The sequence below is a fragment of the Sinohyriopsis cumingii genome, chromosome 11, assembly GCF_028554795.1.
Source record: "Sinohyriopsis cumingii isolate HCF-2022 chromosome 11, ASM2855479v2, whole genome shotgun sequence".
Lineage (NCBI taxonomy): Eukaryota > Metazoa > Mollusca > Bivalvia > Unionida > Unionidae > Sinohyriopsis > Sinohyriopsis cumingii.
Window position 1 is genome coordinate 32,868,325 of NC_142971.1, and position 21,812 is coordinate 32,890,136.

General features: G+C 34.9%; 1 protein-coding gene across 1 annotated transcript in view; it reads left to right on the forward strand.

The window, feature by feature from the left end:
• LOC149787874 (reelin-like) overlaps window positions 1-21,812 on the forward strand; it is a 198,977-nt gene that overhangs the window by 159,761 nt on the left and 17,404 nt on the right. The window contains exons 50-55 of the mRNA XM_089974111.1: window positions 1,587-1,762; window positions 3,115-3,221; window positions 6,235-6,408; window positions 7,052-7,266; window positions 9,560-9,801; window positions 18,506-18,660. Coding sequence (XP_089830237.1) covers window positions 1,587-1,762; window positions 3,115-3,221; window positions 6,235-6,408; window positions 7,052-7,266; window positions 9,560-9,801; window positions 18,506-18,660 — 1,069 coding nt within the window. The remainder of the gene's footprint in view (window positions 1-1,586; window positions 1,763-3,114; window positions 3,222-6,234; window positions 6,409-7,051; window positions 7,267-9,559; window positions 9,802-18,505; window positions 18,661-21,812) is intronic.

Consider the following 21,812-nt stretch of genomic DNA (forward strand, 5'->3'; position numbering starts at 1 on the left):
TGTGTATTACATCACTGCTTTTTATTGTTATTGATTAGTCTGGTTTCTTGCTTCACATATGGCTACAAAGTACAAAGCAGAAAGTATATGAACTGGGGACCAGGCTAACTGCTGATACACCATGAAACAATATTCCTTTTTCCAAAAACTAGTCACAATTTTTTCGTAAAAATAGCAACACAACGTTTCGTGAAACAATCGTCTACATCAAAACAAAATTTTTGTATTGCTCAATTAGTGAAATATTGATGCCATGATTTAATTGCAAAATATTAGTGATACTTCTCATCATTGATGATATCTCAGTGACAATTTAGGAATGTTCTGAAACTTGCTTCTCCATGATGATCCTATCTGTGAAACAAAGCTCTTTATTTAGTAAAGTATTCGTTTTGCTTGGTTGCCTTACTATCATTTATAAATGAGTAGGTAGTTTAATTATATTAAGTACACAGTAATATTTATAACTGTGTTCGATTGATCAATTGGAATGGGTTCAACCAATTTATGACCAGGGTTGCTAGATCTTACATGTGTAGGATTTGCATGCCTTTTAACTTTTCTTTTATTCAGCCTTTTTTATTTAATACAAAAGACACAATTAACTTGACAATACAAAGGAAGTCAGCTTTCAGTTCAGTGCAGCCATATAACAAACACTTCTGTAAGTCTGATATCAAAACAATTAGCACTTAATTAAGTTCTCAGCAAAACACTTGTGGACATAGCTGTTACTGTTCAATGGTTTATGCATTTTACATTTGAATACAAGATTGCAGATTGCATTGATGATGATTACATTTAAACCAAACTAAAAGACAGAACTAAAACACAAATTTTGCTTGATGAAAAATTATTTAATTGATTTTTATTTATTAAAGTAATGCCTCCAGCAGGAGTAAGTGATATTTCCATTGCTGATATTTTTTTAAAATGTCATTACATGTTGCTGTATAAATATGACTTCTTGCTAAAAGTTGAAAATTTAATAATATTGATTAAAATTTCCAGGTCCTATCTACCATTTTCAACAATAAAACAAGCAATACATCAGAGTTTCATTTACCAATTTTCATCTCAATTTTCTACAAGTTCAACAAATAGAACTAATATTTTCTGTTTTTTCTAGTTATAAAAAATGGGATCCACGCCTGACCCCACATTATAAGCGGGTTCGCAAGTTATCAGGGTGTGAGTTATTGAGGGAGTGGCGTATAAAGATTAAAATCTTTTTAACCCTTCAGGAAGAAAAACATTTCCAAATAAAAGTAAATATGTTCTCCTGAAAAATAAAAGGTAAACAAGTTATAAATCTTTCAAAAGCACCCTATATTAAGTCAGGTCTGACTGCAAACAACATAGAGGCAGATCTGCTGTTGCATAATGTGTTGTTTGTTCTACTGATTACTCCTAACATGCCACATAGACCCAGATCTGCTGGTGCATTAGGATACAGTAGATCTGGAGCTATACAGTGTGCAGTCGAACATGATTTATAAAGTGAGTGTAAACGGTATTAGAAATTTTTACCCTAAGTATTAAGACCTTAGGATTCTCTATAAATATGTTATGACTATGTAATTCAGAGAGAATTGAAGGACACCTTTGATGAGCCTGGGATTGACAAGTCCAAATGGCAGTTAGTTCAGGGTGGAGAGATACAGGCACCATGTACCCCCTTGGTGGAGGGAACTGCCATGGTGATGAACGGTCCTGGTATCAGGCAGATAGTCACCACAGACATGGACCTTAGGGATGCCAAGTAAGAAAATCTTTGATAGTGTTTTTGATGTACTAGTCAAATATGAAATACCTGCAGAGTTTACAAAGACTCCATAGCTGTATTGAAGGTTTCATTATGAAAATAATAAGACAATTTGGAGACTAAAGATTGTGTTTTTTTTTCAACATGTTTGTTTACCCAAGACCTAGTATCATGGAAATTAAGAAGTTAATAAGTCTGGCCATGTCACTTAATGTAAATTTTTGCTTGTTTGATATGGTTGACTGCTGGAATGTTTTGGGAAACTTGTTGTCATACATATGTCACTACGCACAACAGTATCCAAACTAGGCTACTGTTACCTGTTTTCCAGTGACACTGCTAAAATTATTCTTAGGGCCTACAGACCCATGTTCCTGCCAGTGCTGTCACTAAATTTTATATTTGCATGCATAACAGGGGTACTGTCTACTGTATTAAAAGTGGGTCAATGTGGCCTACTGCCTCTACTGTTTACTGTGCTTATAGAGGAAGATGCTTGCAAGTACTTGCATGTGGGCCTGCATTACTACATTTCTTACTGATTCTAACTTACATCAATTTAATAATGTTAAAATAAAGTAATTACATTATTTATGACACTATTATACGTTTTTCAGACTTTGCATGCAAATCTATTTGGATATGTGGCGGATTATTGGCAGTTAATCCTAGGTATCAGTAATAGTATAACTTTTAGCACTTGACAAATTTTGATCTGATTTACTCTATATACTTGCTTATAAGTTAGGTCCAACAGCAAATACAATAGACCCTGATGTGCAATTGCCTAATGCACCAGCTGATCAGGGTCTGTGCATCTTGTTCTGCTAATTGCTCCTAACAAATTCAGTTCATGCTTTTTGGACCAGACTTATCAGCACATATAAATAGTAGTTATTTTCATATCAGCATTTTTTCAGATATATTGTGATATGTCATGTCCATCCAGTCATTTGTCTGTCAATCACTATTTTCTTTGTAACCTGGAACCCACCTCCACTGATTGAGGGAGAGAGAGGTCATATTTAATGTGATATTTTAGGAGGCTTGTTAGACAACCACAAAGGATTCTGGATGCTCCTCACAAGGAAAGGAGGGTGTTGGGGTAAAAGGTAACATATTCATCTACACTGATTAAGGGCGGGTAGTCATATTTGGTCATGTCAGGGGATAATAAGATGACAGTGAAGAATTTTAATTCTGTGTGCATCCTGATTGGCAGAATTTGTGTTATTTTTGTGATGGCTTCGAACTTCAGTTTAAATGATTTATGAAATTAAATGACAAGAAATTAAATGACAAGAAATTATGTGCTTGTTGAATTAAGATTGTGATACATTTGTTGACAGGTTTATCCAGTATCATGCAAGTCTGGGAGGAAGTGGAAAACAACCTGGCTGCATTGTGCCCACATCTAGGGAACAAGATATCATTCTACAGTACTCTACTAATGGAGGTATACATCACTGCATGCCAATACTTAGGTATGACTTGATGACTCAAAAGTGCATTAATGTTTTAGAATCATTTCATTTAAAAGATATTAAAGTTCATGAAAGTATGACATTTTTTGTCACATTGTTTCACTCAAATTTTTGTTTTCTTTTATCCCCCAGGTATGTAACAAATGGATAAATATAGTTGACATTATGTCCAACTGTCTGTGTGTCTATGCATACACATTTTAATTTTTCTGCAATGCTATCAAGCAAGTTACATTGAGTTTCCCTTTGATACTTAAAATCCTCCACGTTCATTATTGTTTTATTGTATATGGGAGGGATATAGCTATTAATATCTTTGTTTGTCTGTCTGTCTGTTTGTAAATGTTTTTGTATCTGGAATATAATTTTGCAACATTTAAGGTATGTTAAAGCAAACTTGCTTCATATCTCTAACAAGCCATACTGAGGTGTCTTTTGATACTTTGAGATTTCCACATAAAATATTAGGTTGAGTAGCATATGTAGTATATACACTGAGAATGTAGGACTACAGGATACTAACATAAATAACATAAAAATGGAGACTGCTGGACTACAGGATACTAACATAAATAACATAAAAATGGAGACTGCTGGACTACAGGATACTAACATAAATAACATAAAACTGGAGACTGCTGGACTAAAGGATACTAACATAAATAACATAAAAATGGAGACTGCTGGACTAAAGGATACTAACATAAATAACATAAAAATGGAGACTGCTGGACTACAGGATACTAACATAAATAACATAAAATGGAGACTGCTGGACTACAGGATACTAACATAAATAACATAAAACTGGAGACTGCTGGACTAAAGGATACTAACATAAATAACATAAAAATGGAGACTGCTGGACTACAGGATACTAACATAAATAACATAAAAATGGAGACTGCTGGACTAAAGGATACTAACATAAATAACATAAAAATGGAGACTGCTGGACTACAGGATACAAACATAAATAACATAAAAATGGAGACTGCTGGACTACAGGATACTAACATAAATAACATAAAAATGGAGACTGCTGGACTACAGGATACTAACATAAATAACATAAAAATGGAGACTGCTGGACTACAGGATACTAACATAAATAACATAAAAATGGAGACTGCTGGACTACAGGATACAAACATAGAAAATATTACACTGAGAATGCAGGTCCACAGGATACTAACATAAATAACATAAAAATGGAGACTGCTGGACTACAGGATACTAACATAAATAACATAAAAATGGAGACTGCTGGACTACAGGATACAAACATAGAAAATATTACACTGAGAATGCAGGTCCACAGGATACTAACATAAATAACATAAAAATGGAGACTGCTGGACTACAGGATACAAACATAGAAAATATTACACTGAGAATGCAGGTCCACAGGATACTAACATAAGAAATATTACATTGAGAATGTAGTCCACAGGATACTAACATTAGAAATATTACATTGAGAATGTAGTCCACAGGATACTAACATTAGAAATATTACATTGAAAATGTAGGTCCACAGGATACTAATGTAAGAAATATTACATTGAGAATGAGAATGTAGGTCCACAGGATACAAACATAAGAAATATTACATTGAGAATGTAGGTCCACAGGATAGAAACATGAGAAATATTACATTGAGAATGCAGGTCCACAGGATACTAAAATAAGTGGCATAAAAATTGAGACTGCTGGACTACAGGAAACTAAGATAAGCAGTATATACATTGAGGGTGCAGGATCACAGGAAACTGATATAAGTAACATAAAAATTGAGACTTACGGAATCCATGATATTAATATTCGTAGTATATACATTGAGACACTATGATCACAAGAAACTGATATAAGTAACATAAAAATTGAGACTGCTGGACTGCATGATATTAAGATAAGTAGTATATACATTGAGACTGCAGGATCAAAGGACACTGATATAAGTAACATAAAAATTGAATCTACTGGACTGCAGGATACTAAGATAAATAGTATATACATTGAGACTGCAGGATCACAGGAAACTAATATAAATAATAGCACTGTTACATATGTAATTTTGTGTGGATGCATTATGGTACATTTAAAATTAAATCATTTTGTGTTTATATAATATTAATCAGATGATGTTCAACTTTAAATTGGGAGATTTTCATCAGTTCTTTTAAATCACAAATTGTGAGACTTCATCAAAGTATAATCAATTAGATGAGTCAGTAGATTGTCATTTTTTAACAGTACTGTAGTCATTAAGTTCTCATTAATTACATGAGATTAATTGTTTGGGTCTCTTAATGATCTTAATGTTCTCTGTATATATTTCCAATGAAGTTAGTGAGTTGTGTTTGTTATAATACAGATTGATACACCATCCAGCAAAGAATAGGTTACTGTGACCTACATTTTATGCTTTAGTGCCATTTTTTGTTCAGGTCAGTGACTCCACAGGAGTGATATGTCATCAGTTTCAGTCATGTAAATCCCTGAATAGGTAATGTTTTTATATATGGCCATTTTCACTTGCAATATTTGCTGCAATTTATTTCTTGAATGTCTATTCAACTGTGTCCCATATGGCTGGCAATCAGTTCAGTTGTTACGATGATAAATCTGTATTATGACAAAAATGTGTAATGCCTAACAAGCTATAATTTCCTTCAACACTGGATTAATTTGGTCCTGGTCAAATGTTATTTGTTGATATTGGTGTACAGGTGGGCTATGCTGTATTCTGACAGTTCATGTTGAACTCATTTTCTCATTTAATTATATAGAAACTTAAAATGGGGCTTATTTTTTAAAATAAAATTACAAAACTTAATGATTGCATACAAGTTCAGTCTTTTACTTGCCATGGGTTACAAGACATCAATTATTCAACTAATTGCTTGATTTAATATGAATTAATTTAATAATAAATGAGTATTTCATAGAGCAGCCAATATCTATTTGTTGGATTTAATTTAGGTATTACCTGGCACAGTCTCCACACCCTGGACCACACAAGTTACCACGAGTCCCCAAAACATGACTACATCTTCCTTCCCCAGGATGCAAGAACTGCCAGTACTCGCATCAGGTGGTGGCAGCCTCTCTCAGATACGAACCAGCCTCAGTGGGCTTTGGACAATGTCTATATTGGTAAAAGCATTTTACTTTTCATGTTCACCAGTTTTAGGCAGACTCTGATCACCCTTAATGGTAATTATTTAAATCTTAGTTTTGGACTAATCACAGACTGTCATAAAAAATGACATTTGGATATAACAACTTCAAACTTCTTATGCTGAAATTTCAAATGCATTATTAGGTTCTTATGATATTTAAAGTACACGTGATTTATGTGCTTTTAAAAAAATTAAAAATAATGAAAAAATTTGTCAAAAGAGTAGAATCCTTACATTTTTAAAGATGTCAGTTAATGCTTTATTTATATATTGTCAATTAAAATCTTGAAAGAATGAATTTAAAATACTACTGAATGAATAAGATATTTTGTATACTTATTTTTGTGTCAGCAGTGTAGTCATAGTGTGAAATCCTTAGCATTTTTGATTGCATATAGAAATATTTTCCAATATTTGGATTGCAGCACATTACAGTTGTATTATAGCATATAGAATTCTTACTGTGATGTATTTTAGTTAAGGAAAGCATATCAATTTCAAACTGTTCTGCTCTCAGCTACTTTGCATCACCAAACCTAATTAAGATGGATTTTGAATTTCTAAACTTTAAATTTGAAGACTTTAACATTGAATGATTTCCAATTCTCATATGTCAGGGGGACATGAAATCAACCCCAGCCAATACCAGATTGGCTTCAATGAGACACAAATGATCAGCGACCAACCATGGGAGTTCCATCCTTTTGGCCAAATTGAAACTCAGTTCTGCCTTAAAGATGATACTGTCATGCACTGGGAGGAGGGCAAAGGTCCACGACAGTTTATAACCAAACAGATGATAGTACAAACTGGTTATATTATTCAGTTTAAGGTAAATACACCCAACACTTCCAGACACGTGTAAGACTGCTGATGTGCTTTTTTCTTTTCTTTAAATTGCTAGTCCTGTAAATATTTTGTCTATTTTTTTTGTGTAAAGTTACAACCTTAAGCACTTTCCCAACAGATTAACAGAAAATCATTTACCAGTAGCTAATATGTGTAACAATATGGTTACTTTCCAACAGATTAATAACATACAAATAATTTAGGTTTCTTGTGTAGCAATATGGCCACTTCCAAACACACAAGCATAAAAATAATTTAACTGTCTGGTGTAAAAAGAAAAAAAAAGAAAAAATGGTAAATCGTGTACATATTTCTGCAGCACAAAAACTGCTGTACCATATCTAATGTGTTGCTCATAGGAACATATGGAATGAATCTTAACTCTACACTACCTGAAATTTTGGTGAGTGCTATATGCCCATAAATGTTAATGTAAAATTATCAGTGCACAATATTAGCACTGTTTGACTTTCCACCAATACCATTCAAGTTTCACCATGTGTAACTGCTATACAGTAAGCTACAAATAATATTCTTCAAACTTAGTGACACTCATTACATGCCAATTCAATTTACATGCTTTCATTTAATGCCATTAATAAATTAAACGAAGAAATAACACTGCACCACTGTGCTCATGTTGATGCCATTGCTGGCACCATGTGATGTGACTCATGTGCAGCTCACATCCGTGCATGTATAAACATATCATTGCTCACCAAGAAAATTATGCATAAATAATCATTATTTAAAAACTTTGAGCTATAGTTTGCCCAAGAACTTCTGTAATTTACAAGTATCCTGTGGGAAAAATTACTTACAATTTACACCAATATTAGATTTATGCCATGACCTCAGGAACACATCTGTGGTGTAAACTGAGCATAACCTGTACTGAATATTCTGTAGGTTTTGCCTTTATAAACCTGTACTGAATATTCTTTAGGCTTTACCTTTATACACCTATACTGAATATTCTGTAGGTTTTACCTTTATACACCTGTACTGAATATTCTGTAGGTTTTACCTTTATACATCTGTACTGAATATTCTTAAAGTTTGACACTTGTACTGAATATTCTTGAGGCTTTACCTTTATACACCTGTACTGAATATTCTTTAGGCTTTACCTTTATACACCTATAATGAATATTCTTTAGGCTTTACCTTTATACACCTGTACTGAACATTCTTTAGGCTTTACCTTTATACACCTGTGCTGAATATTCTTTAGGCTTTACCTTTATACACCTGTGCTGAATATTATTTAGGCTTTACCTTTATACACCTGTGCTGAATATTCTTTGGGCTTTACCTTTATACATCTGTGCTGAATATTCTTTAGGCTTTACCTTTATACACCTGTGCTGAATATTATTTAGGCTTTACCTTTATACACCTGTACTGAATATTCTTTAGGCTTTACCTTTATACACCTGTACTGAATATTATTTAGGCTTTACCTTTATACACCTATGCTGAATATTCTTTGGGCTTTACCTTTATACATCTGTGCTGAATATTCTTTAGGCTTTACCTTTATACACCTGTGCTGAATATTATTTAGGCTTTACCTTTATACACCTGTACTGAATATTCTTTAGGCTTTACCTTTATACACCTGTACTGAATATTCTTTAGGCTTTACCTTTATACACCTGTGCTGAATATTCTTTAGGCTTTACCTTTATACACCTGTGCTGAATATTCTTTGGGCTTTACCTTTATACACCTGTACTGAATATTATTTAGGCTTTACCTTTATACACCTGTACTGAATATTCTTTAGGCTTTACCTTTATACATCTGTGCTGAATATTCTATAGGCTTTATCTTTATACACCTGTGCTGAATATTATTTAGGCTTTACCTTTATACACCTGTACTGAATATTCTTTAGGCTTTACCTTTATACACCTGTACTGAATATTCTTTAGGCTTTACCTTTATACACCTGTACTGAATATTCTTTAGGCTTTACCTTTATACACCTGTATTGAATATTCTTTAGGCTTTACCTTTTTTACATTAAACCTGACTTTTAGAAGATCACCTTTCATTGATCAGTTTCTTAATGCATGATTTTGTTACATACATGGTGACTTTTTTTGAGAAATGACTTCTCTTTAGCAGCCATGTTTTGTTGACATAGGAGGGTAGGTTCTTTCAAGACAGGTTTTAGCGCTGTACATTTAAAATTGGAGTAAATATTTTAATCATGCTGACCTGGAAATAAGTGAATGATTTTGATTGCTGATACTTTTTATATATAACAGATAGCTGTAGGGTGCCGCCAGCACTACAATGCCTGTGTGCCAGTCGCACCCGTCAGACTAGAGTTTAACAATGTCCCAAATAGTGAAAGGTGGGAACTGGTACAGCCACTATGTCTCCCAGATCACAATATGCGTATGGACTGTAGGCCAAACATGTACCATCATTCCAGCATCTATACCCCTGACAGTCATCCCATCTGGACTAGAGTTACCTTAGAGCTTCCAGAGAAAACTTATTCCAGGTAAGAAAACAATTTGTTGTAAGCTTCTTATGAATCTGTTTTTACATAGTTGAAAATGCTTACAAAATGTAAATTGTAAGCATTTTCAGATTCTAGGATTTCAGATTATGTTCTATTATCAAGAGATGGCACAGACTCACAAATTGCAAAACTGGTGACAAAATTATTGTCTTGAAGGGATTCAAACTTCTTCTGCCAAGATTAGTATACACTGGGAATATCAGTGCTGAAATTTATTATAAAAGTCAGGTTATGAAGAAAATCCTATTCTGGAAACTCTATGAAAAAAAAGTTTAATGTCAAAAGGTACAGGCACTGAATCAGTGGGGTTAAAAGTCAGATACAGTGCCCAAATTAACGTAAAATCTGGCAGCCCGTGCCAAGCATACTTAAGCTACTACAACTTCATTCCCTTTCTCAGGGTCACCATGCTCACTGTTGGAAAATGACTTTCCAAAATAAGTGAAGGTCAGGTTTGCCAATAATTTTAGCAGTCTTTCTGTAGACAGTAGTACTGTATACTGCTGATAGTTCTGAAAGTTCTAAAAAGGACAATTCACATCAATATATTGATTATGAACATGGGGACAATTCACATCAATATATTGATTATGAACGTGGGGACAATTCACATCAATATATTGATTATGAACATGGGGACAATTCACATCAATATATTGATTATGAACGTGGGGACAATTCACATCAATATATTGATTATGAACATTGGGACAATTCACATAACTATACTGATTATGAACATGGGGACAATTCACATAACAATACTGATTAAGGACCAGGGGACAATTCACATAACTATACTGATTAAAGACCAGGGGACAATTCACATAACTATACTGATTAAGGACAAGGGGACAATTCACATAACTATACTGATTAAGGACCAGGGGACAATTCACATAACTATACTGATTAAGGACCAACGGATGATTCACATAACTATACTGAATAAGGACATGGGGACAATTCACCTAACTATACTGATTATGAACATGGGGACAATTCACATAACTATACTGATTAAGGACCAGGGGACAATTCACATTACTATACTGATTAAGGACCAGGGGATGATTCACATAACTATACTGATTAAGGACCAGGGGACAATTCACATAACTACTGATTAAGGATGAGGGGATGATTCACATAACTATACTGATTAAGGACCAGGGGACAATTCACATAACTACTGATTAAGGATGAGGGGATGATTCACATAACTATACTGATTAAGGACCAGGGGACAATTCACATAACTATACTGATTAGGGACCAGGGAATGATTCACATAACTATACTGATTAAGGACCAGGGGGACAATTCACATAACTATACTGATTAAGGACCAGGGGACAATTCACATAACTATACTGATTAAGGACCAGGGGACAATTCACATAACTATACTGATTAAGGACCAGGGGATGATTCACATAACTATACTGATTAAGGACCAGGGGACAATTCACATAACTACTGATTAAGGACGAGGGGATGATTCACATAACTATACTGATTAAGGACCAGGGGATGATTCACATAACTATACTGATTAAGGACCAGGGGATGATTCACATAACTATACTGATTAGGGACCAGGGGACAATTCACATAACTATACTGATTAAAGATGAGGGGATGATTCACATAACTACTGATTAGGGACCAGGGGATGATTCACATAACTATACTGATTAAGGACCAGGGGATGATTCACATAACTATACTGATTAGGAACCAGGGGACAATTCACATAACTATACTGATTAAGGACCAGGGGATGATTCACATAACTATACTGATTAGGGACCAGGGGATGATTCACATAACTATACTGATTAGGGACCAGGGGATGATTCACATAACTATAATACTGATTAAGGACCAGGGGTTGATTCACATAACTATACTGATTAGGGACCAGGGGACAATTCACATAACTATACTGATTAAGGACCAGGGGATGATTCACATAACTACTGATTAGGGACCAGGGGACGATTCACATAACTATACTGATTAAGGACCAGGGGACGATTCACATAACTATACTGATTAAGGACCAGAGGATGATTCACATAAATATATTGATTATGGATCTGGGAAGCTGCAATAACACAGTTGATAGAACATTGGACTCTTAATCCAAGGGTTGTAGGTTCAATACCCACCCAGTCCAGCCTGGATCAGCTGCCTCATTTTGCCCTTGTGGAAAGCCACTTTGCTGCCATTTCCTTAAATCGACATAACATATGAGCTCAGACATCTGATAAATGGAGTTTTAAAATATATATACAATAAAATTGTTTATAATGTTCCACAGGATAAGGAGATTTTTAGAATATTATAACAAACATTGTATATCCAAATTCATAATTTTTTTTCATAATGTTTATTTACTTGTCCATGTTGATATGCATTTTAAAAATAGTTCTGTTTTATCTGTGTTAAACATGTTTTTTTCAGGTCATATGATTTAAATAGTTCTGTTAGAGGTTTTGTTTTCTAATCAGACACAGTAGTTTCATAAACCCCTGCACTTTCAACACCCACTGCTCTCTGTGCATGATATTATGTCTTTGTTTCATTCTGTCAGTGCAACTTTTATCTGTGTTGAAACTTTGTTCCTCTTGGTAAAGTGATTTTTTTAGCTTTCTGTTGAAGGACAGGCCTATTTACTGGTATTTTATTTTTCATTACACCAAGTTAGAAGACCCTCCTTCACCTCAGGATTACCACATATTCATTACCATTTACTAACTTGGCTCTTCTCTCCAGAAAAAGCTGCATTAATTCTTTTTCATGATTACACCATAGAATTCCAGTCATTGAGGTGGCACCGCAAACACAGCAGATATGTCTTTTCATGAAGGCCATTTCTATTCCCTTTATTATTTTCTGAAATGTGAATTTTCAGCTATTTTCACAACAGCCAGAATTTGAAGTGAACACAATGGAGATTTACTTCAAGCAATAGCTAAAGGATATTTCTGAATTATTTAGTCAAAAAGTACAAAACAAAAGCATTTCTTTTCATGCTTTAATTGCAGTGAGTCAGCAATCTGTGATGATAAGGTACCAATGATGAACGAGGTGTCATTATTATGCCTTTATTACTTGGCACCTTTGTTTTTTATTGATTATGAATTATGTTTATCACACTTTTGTTACCTGCCACCTTTGTTGTTATGTCTTTGTTATTTAAAAGCCCCATATTTGGCTTCAGCACATCAGGTGATAAAAGCATAATAACTTAGATAATTTTCTCAGGCAGACCACACAAATCAAATGCTATAACCAATTAAACATTGTAAAATAAGAATATTATACTAAGCCTTTGGAATACATAGTAATTATGAACTTGGCTGGAGAAATTAAATTCAAATGTTCTAACAGATAAAATGTTGTATCCAAGATTGTAATAAACATCTTTACCATATATATATATATATATATATATATGGTATCAACACTTGCTTTCCATGAAGAAATGAAACTTTAAAATCCTTTTTTTAAATAAATTGGTCTAAGAAACTTTGAAAGAGTTTTTAGAAGTACCGTCAGACTCAGTAAACGACATACTTGTAACAGGAGATATGGATGCTCATCGAAAAATGGCTGGCGGAGGTTGCTCGGAATCAACAATCTTGAAGAGTTCTCCTTCAAGCCTTTTCTGGTCTGGATGGCTAATGGCATTGAGGATGCAGATGGCAAGAACAGTGTCCCTCTTCATCTGTTATAATGAATTTGCCATCTTTCTCAATCTAACAGTTCAATCTCACATTACCAGCTATCCATCTTTATGGAGATTCCTGCATTTACATACCAAGAAGGGGCCTCGAGTGGCCGAGTGGTCTAAAGCGCTCTCCATTACGGATCACTGCCATCTCACCTCTGTCTGCGTAGGTTTGAGTCTCGGATTCGTCCAATGTGGGTATGTGAGAAAGCTTGCCAATAGCTTCTCGAGGGTCGGTGGTTCTTTCCGGGGATTTCCTGGGTTCTTCCTCCACCATTGATACTGGCCACCATGTATAGCCTATCATGTGCTGAAAAATGGCTTTAAACCCTACAACAGCAACAACATACCAAGAAAATTTTATATGTTATCTGTTTTATGCTCTCTCCCAGCTTGAAGACAAGTCCATATACCTAAAGTTTACAAAACTATGCCATTGTATCATATTCTTGTTATGTATGACTTCATCTACTTCCATGGCAGCATATTTGGACAACATCCTCCAGAAACATATTGTCAGTTCCATTCTAGTCAAAAGAGAGAATGATCTCATTTTCCTTTCAAATCATCTAGGTTTATGGATCAGTTAGGAAGTCCCATCTTTGTCCATCCATTAGTTCAGTCCATCTGGATATGGATTTTCTTACCCACCTCATCCTGGTACATCTTCCCCACCTTTGGAGTGGTCTGAATCAATATAATCATAAAATCCTTTTCCAACACAAAATTGTTCAAAACCAGGGAGTTTCTGAAACTCCTCAGACTGTTTCATGCAACAGTAGATCTTATCTCAACTGGGTCACTGCATCATGTGCCCTTTGCAGATGACCAAGGGCACCTGTCTTCAATGCCGCTTCATTATAGGATCAGCATAATGAATGAGATAATATCATTCCTGGAGCAGTGGCACAATCATGGTTGGCTCATAACAGAAATACCTCTTGAAAAGCCACACATAGATGTGTACAGACACAAGTACTTATGGTTGGGGAACCCATCTGTTACCAGACTTCAGCATTCTCAATGATGAGTGGGATCCAGAAAACATAACGTAACAAGATGGTGCTCATCATATCACACAACTGTGGTGACATACCTCCTCAGACAGGGTGGTACGAAATCACCCCAATTCTACATTCTGGTCATGGCATTCTGAATTGGTGTACACAACATAACATCAACATCCAGATCAGACATATCCCTAGCAGAATTAGTGTCTTGGCCACTTCTATCAAGGAAGGAACATTCTCTATACAGAATGTTGGTATTTCATCAGATTTGCCAGCTATGGGGGCATCCAATGGCCATCTTTATTTCCCAGCATTGGGTCCTGAGACATAGTCTGTAGACACTCTATTGCTTGATTGGGTTGGACTATGTCCCTTTGCCTACCCACCCCACCAACGATCTTAGTGCCAAAGATTATACAGAAATTGAGGGGCCAAAAGTGCAAATGAGTTGGCTTGCCCCTCTCTACTAGGACAAATTCTGGATGAATTATCTCTACCCAGGAAGATCCCAGCCAGGCTGAATCTTCTCAAAATGCTTCGGACCCATGTGTTCCATCCTTGCCCAGACTGTCTTCTTCTGTGGGCTTAGCTGTCATCCTGTGAGACTTATTTAACCATTCAGTTGAAGAAAGAATTGCAAGAATGCAATGTTTTCAGGGACTGGTGCAAAGTATAAGACATCATCCCTTGAGTGCCTCTGTCCCACAATTAGCTGACTTTTTTCTTGGGCTGTTTGAGGAGAAAAGTTGTCTCCAATTGCTATGAAGGGCACATTCTATCATCATGGCAGGGAGGATCTTGATCATAGCAAAGACTTTTCTTGTCCAACTCGGACTTGCTTTGATCTAAATCACTCTCATTGTTTTCCTATATGGAATCTTTTCTGGATTCTGACTTGGCTGAATTAAAAAAATTCAAGCATTTATCCAGGACCTTGCTGAAGCTCCTTTCATATAAAACCTGTTTCCTGATAGTGTTTATTTTGGCATGCAGCATCAGTGAATTACATACCCTGTCTGTTGACCCAGCCAACCTTTAGTTTCGATCAAATGGTTCAGTGGTCCACAAGATGCAACCTAATTTCATCACCAGGAATTGGTTACCATCACTGGGCAATCAAACAATCATCATACAACTTCTCTCCTGTATTGACACAGCCCAAGGATCTTTCAAACAGGATCTGGTGTGTGTGCTTAGGCTTTATTCAAAGATAACTGAATTCTTTTGTGGAGCTCAAAGACACCTCTTTTTCCCAGGTAAACCTGTGAAAGGGGACATTACCCCTCAAGCCCTCTAATTGTGTTTGAAATGGGTAATACAAATGGCATACTCTGACATATCACTAGAACAGAGTTGCCTCATGAAGATCTCTGCTCATGAGACAAGAGCAATCTCTATGAGCTTTGCCTTGATGGTCATATCTCTTTCAGAGATAATTGGTTGGCATGCACAGTCAACTTCTCAAGTTTTATTTATGAGACTTGTCTCCACTGCAACAAACCCTGGATCTGGTAGACCCAGTCTCAGTTACACAAGTGGCTACCAGACCCATTGACAGCACAACCTCTGGATTGGCACCCTCTGCAACTTTTCCTGAATTTGCCAAGAATCATTATGTGGTATGAAGATCTCATTATTTCGTCTTCCCACACTTAACCACATCACCTCCAGTTATCATGCTCACAAGTTGGGAGAATGGATTAACCTTCATATGAGGAATCCAATCTTCTTCCCTTGGAGGTTATCTGAGGTATTCTCAGTATTCCCTCTGCATATTACCTATTCTTCTAATCTTAATGTAATCTGGGAAATGTAATCGAAGGAGAAAGCAAATTTTTCAGTAAATTATGTTTCTACTAGAGTACTTACATGATCATATTACTTTAATACACTCCCATTACACAATGCTCTGATCAACTTAAACCTAGCACCACCTGTACACAGCAAGGGGATGTAATGGGCAAGAGTTTTTGCCCTTTGCCTATACACTGTAGACTGAAAAGACAAATTTTCATCTTTGGGAGGGCAGGATTTGGCAGGTAGTAGCAATTGTATTCCTAATGTGATTGGGTAAGTATTCTAGGAGAAACATAATTTACTGAAACATTTTATTTTTAAGAAGAAAATATAATGTAGTTGATAGATAATATATATATGGTAATTGTAGATTAGCAATGGCTGACATTGTGACTCTGTTTTGTTGTAATCAAGAATTTAATTGCCTCATGCTGGTAGACCAAAGGATGGAAGTTGCTAGATGTGTTTGGCATTTTAAATAGGATATGAATTATCCCAGTTTTTATGGAATACTAATTAGAGGATGAGAAATGGTATGTGCATGTGTCAACTAATTTAGAAATAAATGTACTACAGTAAACCTATATCCATATATAAGTAACATCACTTAATTGTTATATTATATCTTTGTAAGGCATTTTTAGGGATGTCCTCAACACTTGATCAGCCTATTCAAATAAAAATAAAGAGTAGCATCCTTATGTCACCGGTAAATGTATTCCTTTTTCAATACTGCATTATGCCATCATATTATGTCTGTCTATAATTGCACTACTTACCTGAATTTAAACAATCATCACAAGTAATTGAACCTTGTAATTCAAGTCATTAGAAAGAAAAATCACTATTAGTTTTATTTACCTGGTCATATGACAGAGTGAGTTTATGGTATGGTCTGTATGTATTGTGTATCATTGACCATCAACAATTGCTTGCTACCATTATGGTAGCCTTATTTATGATCTGATTGTCATCAAATTTTGCATACAAGCATACATCATCAAGATCTTAGATGATTGTGACAATGATCAAAATAAAATGAGGAGGTCTTGCATTTGATTGACTGAGCTTGTAACAACTCTGGAAGCCATATTTCTGATCCAGTTTTTAACGTATATGGAATGTAGGCTTATGTCATGAAGATCTTGGATGGTTCAATAATGAGAGAGTTCTACACATATTAATGAGGTAATCTAGCATCAACTTGTATCATTATTTATCTGATTATTCAGATATGCAAAACATATATACTTTTTCCCCTATCAGACCAGCATGCTTACAAAATGAAAACTATCATATTTTTTGAATATCTTGTCTGAAGATTAAATATCTATATATGTGCCCAGCATGTTCAATGCCAGTCAGAAGGGGGTAGGTAAAACTAGGTTGCATTTTATCCCTGCTTGCAAGAACATGTATAATTATTTTGTAGTTTTCTTTTGCAAATAAGGAATACTATAAAATAGAGAATATTGAATTTAGCTCAGTGTGTGAACAAGCAATGAATGGAACTGCAGAGTTTAATCTGGTTGCAGTGGGCCATTCACAATGGTTGAAAATGAGGCAAGTATTTTATTTTGCCCTCTGGGGACTCAGGTAGCCAATTGTTCTAAAGCAATTGCCTTTACTGATGTATGCCATCTCACCTTCATCTGCATGGATTTGAGTCTCAGGCTTGGTCAATGTGGCTCTGTGAGAAAGCTTGCCAGTAACTTCCCATGGTCAGTGGCTGTTACCTGGGTTTTCATAGGTTTTTCCTCCACTAGTTATACTGATGGCCATGTATAGCCTATCCAGTGCTGAGAAATGTCACTAAACCCAAAATAACAGCAACATAACTTTCACCTCATGTTTAACCATTTTTATTTCTGCACAGTGGACAAAAAAATTAGGAATGATTATTTATGAAAAAATGTAAAACTGATAATTTCATGCTTATGTTAAAACATTTCTCATATCCAGTCATGTTTTGTACCTAGTGTTTTGTTCTCAGTATTTAAGTTTCAAACTCAACAATAGAGACATGACACTCCATTAAAGAAAACATTCTCTTTGACATAACATGTGTGTCATTTGTCATTTCTTTTAGCATATTCTGCCACATTTGACTCACTCATTGTGCTGTTAATATTTCTAGTGGCACAAGGTTTCGCTTAATTCAAGAATCCTTGGACAAACCAGCCCCAGCCTGGGCTTTGGATGATGTGTATGTTGGCGAGAATTGTCCATCTTTCTGTCATGGCCGTGGTGACTGTAGAAATGGTGTCTGTGTCTGTGATAAAGGATATGGAGGTATGTTCATTTTCCATATTGATATTATAGGGATGATGGAAAAGGCATTGATATCCATCAAAATGTGATGCACATTTCTGTTGTTATCACTGCTCTCTGTCACTTTGTCACCTAAAAGTAGGCAATAATTCTTCAATGTAGGATATATATAAGTAGGATCTTCAAGTCTGCTTCTTTGTCTTAGGAGGAAGGAACCAGAATGTCAGGTTTAGAGGTAGGTCTATGTCTCATGGGAAAAGAGGAGGCACTGCTTGGTGTGAGGACAGAAATGAAGAGGTAACATCACTGCACATTCATTATTAAAGAGGTTAGGAAAACAAATGTGGTTCAGAACAGTTTGTCAACAAATTTGCCTACCATTGCATCATGAAGAAAATTTGTAAAGAATTGGAAGACACTTAAGTCAGGAAAATTTCACACACTTTTGTATTTTAGCTATTTTGTTGCAAGATTTATCGACCAGATCTGTGGATACATAGTGAAGACATGGACTAATCATTTGACTGATATAAAGAGTTTTTTTAGGTATCAATAAGACAATCCATTGCAGACAAGTGATGTTGATATAAAGAGTTTTTTTAGGTATCAATAAGACAATCCATTGCAGACAAGTGATGTTGATATAAAGAGTTTTTTTAGGTATCAATAAGACAATCCATTGCAGACAAGTGATGTTGATATAAAGAGTTTTTTTAGGTATCAGTAAGACAATCCATTGCAGACAACTGATGTTGATATAAAGAGTTTTTTTAGGTATCAGTAAGACAATCCATTGCAGACAAGTGATGTTGATATAAAGAGTTTTTTTAGGTATCAATAAGGCAATCCATTGCAGACAAGTGATGTTGATATAAAGAGTTTTTTTAGGTATCAGTAAGACAATCCATTGCAGACAAGTGATGTTGATATAAAGAGTTTTTTTAGGTATCAGTAAGGCAATCCATTGCAGACAAGTGATGTTGATATAAAGAGTTTTTTTAGGTATCAATAAGACAATCCATTGCAGACAAGTGATGTTGATATAAAGAGTTTTTTTAGGTATCAATAAGACAATCCATTGCAGACAAGTGATGTTGATATAAAGAGTTTTTTTAGGTATCAATAAGGCAATCCATTGCAGACAAGTGATGTTGATATAAAGAGTTTTTTTAGGTATCAATAAGGCAATCCATTGCAGACAAGTGATGTTGATATAAAGAGTATTTTTAGGTATCAATAAGGCAATCCATTGCAGACAAGTGATGTTGATATAAAGAGTTTTTTTAGGTATCAGTAAGACAATCCATTGCAGACAACTGATGTTGATATAAAGAGTTTTTTTAGGTATCAGTAAGACAATCCATTGCAGACAAGTGATGTTGATATAAAGAGTTTTTTTAGGTATCAATAAGACAATCCATTGCAGACAAGTGATGTTGATATAGAGAGTTTTTTTAGGTATCAATAAGGCAATCCATTGCAGACAAGTGATGTTGATATAAAGAGTTTTTTTAGGTATCAATAAGGCAATCCATTGCAGACAAGTGATGTTGATATAAAGAGTTTTTTTAGGTATCAATAAGGCAATCCATTGCAGACAAGTGATGTTGATATAAAGAGTTTTTTTAGGTATCAGTAAGACAATCCATTGCAGACAAGTGATGTTGATATAAAGAGTTTTTTTAGGTATCAGTAAGACAATCCATTGCAGACAACTGATGTTGATATAAAGAGTTTTTTTAGGTATCAATAAGGCAATCCATTGCAGACAAGTGATGTTGATATAAAGAGTTTTTTTAGGTATCAGTAAGACAATCCATGCAGACAAGTGATGTTGATATAAAGAGTTTTTTTAGGTATCAGTAAGGCAATCCATTGCAGACAAGTGATGTTGATATAAAGAGTTTTTTTAGGTATCAATAAGGCAATCCATTGCAGACAAGTGATGTTGATATAAAGAGTTTTTTTAGGTATCAATAAGGCAATCCATTGCAGACAAGTGATGTTGATATAAAGAGTATTTTTAGGTATCAATAAGGCAATCCATTGCAGACAAGTGATGTTGATATAAAGAGTTTTTTTAGGTATCAGTAAGACAATCCATTGCAGACAAGTGATGTTGATATAAAGAGTTTTTTTAGGTATCAGTAAGACAATCCATTGCAGACAACTGATGTTGATATAAAGAGTTTTTTTAGGTATCAATAAGGCAATCCATTGCAGACAAGTGATGTTGATATAAAGAGTTTTTTTAGGTATCAGTAAGACAATCCATTGCAGACAAGTGATGTTGATATAAAGAGTTTTTTTAGGTATCAGTAAGGCAATCCATTGCAGACAAGTGATGTTGATATAAAGAGTTTTTTTAGGTATCAATAAGGCAATCCATTGCAGACAAGTGATGTTGATATAAAGAGTTTTTTTAGGTATCAGTAAGACAATCCATTGCAGACAACTGATGTTGATATAAAGAGTTTTTTTAGGTATCAGTAAGACAATCCATTGCAGACAACTGATGTTGATATAAAGAGTTTTTTTAGGTATCAGTAAGGCAATCCATTGCTGACAGGTGATGATATGACATCCAGTCAAAGCCGATACATACAGATGTCATGGCTGGTAATCACATTCACTCATCGTGTTCCTAGTTTGTTCAGAACATCCTGATACAAATGAAGACCAGAAACACCTTCCTTAATACAAGTTATGTTTCCATACAATGCAGATGATATTTAACAATAAAGTTCTGTATCTAAAAAGGATGCTATTTAACAGTAAATTTCTGTATCAGAAAGGGAGCATAACTCTGTAAAAGTAATTTTTAAAAATTTTGAAAGCTAGATCTAGACCATTTTAATGTAGTCTTTCAGACCATGAAATCCTTCAGAAGCTTTTGAGTGAAAATGAAATTTGTGATGGATGGGACAGGAGAGATCATTATTGGTAACTCTGTATACCATCTCCATTGACATGGTAGGGTATTAAAACCAATATTGGAAACATCCCCATATTATGGCATCAACATAAACATTATGCCTTTAGTGTTGTGTGTATTCCTTCTTGTTTCCTTTTGTATTCATTCCATGCTTCAGTCACGAAATTAGTTCTAATAACAGTTTATATTTGTAGGCGCAATGGTAGTTAACTAAGGTATTAACCAGGTAATAATGACT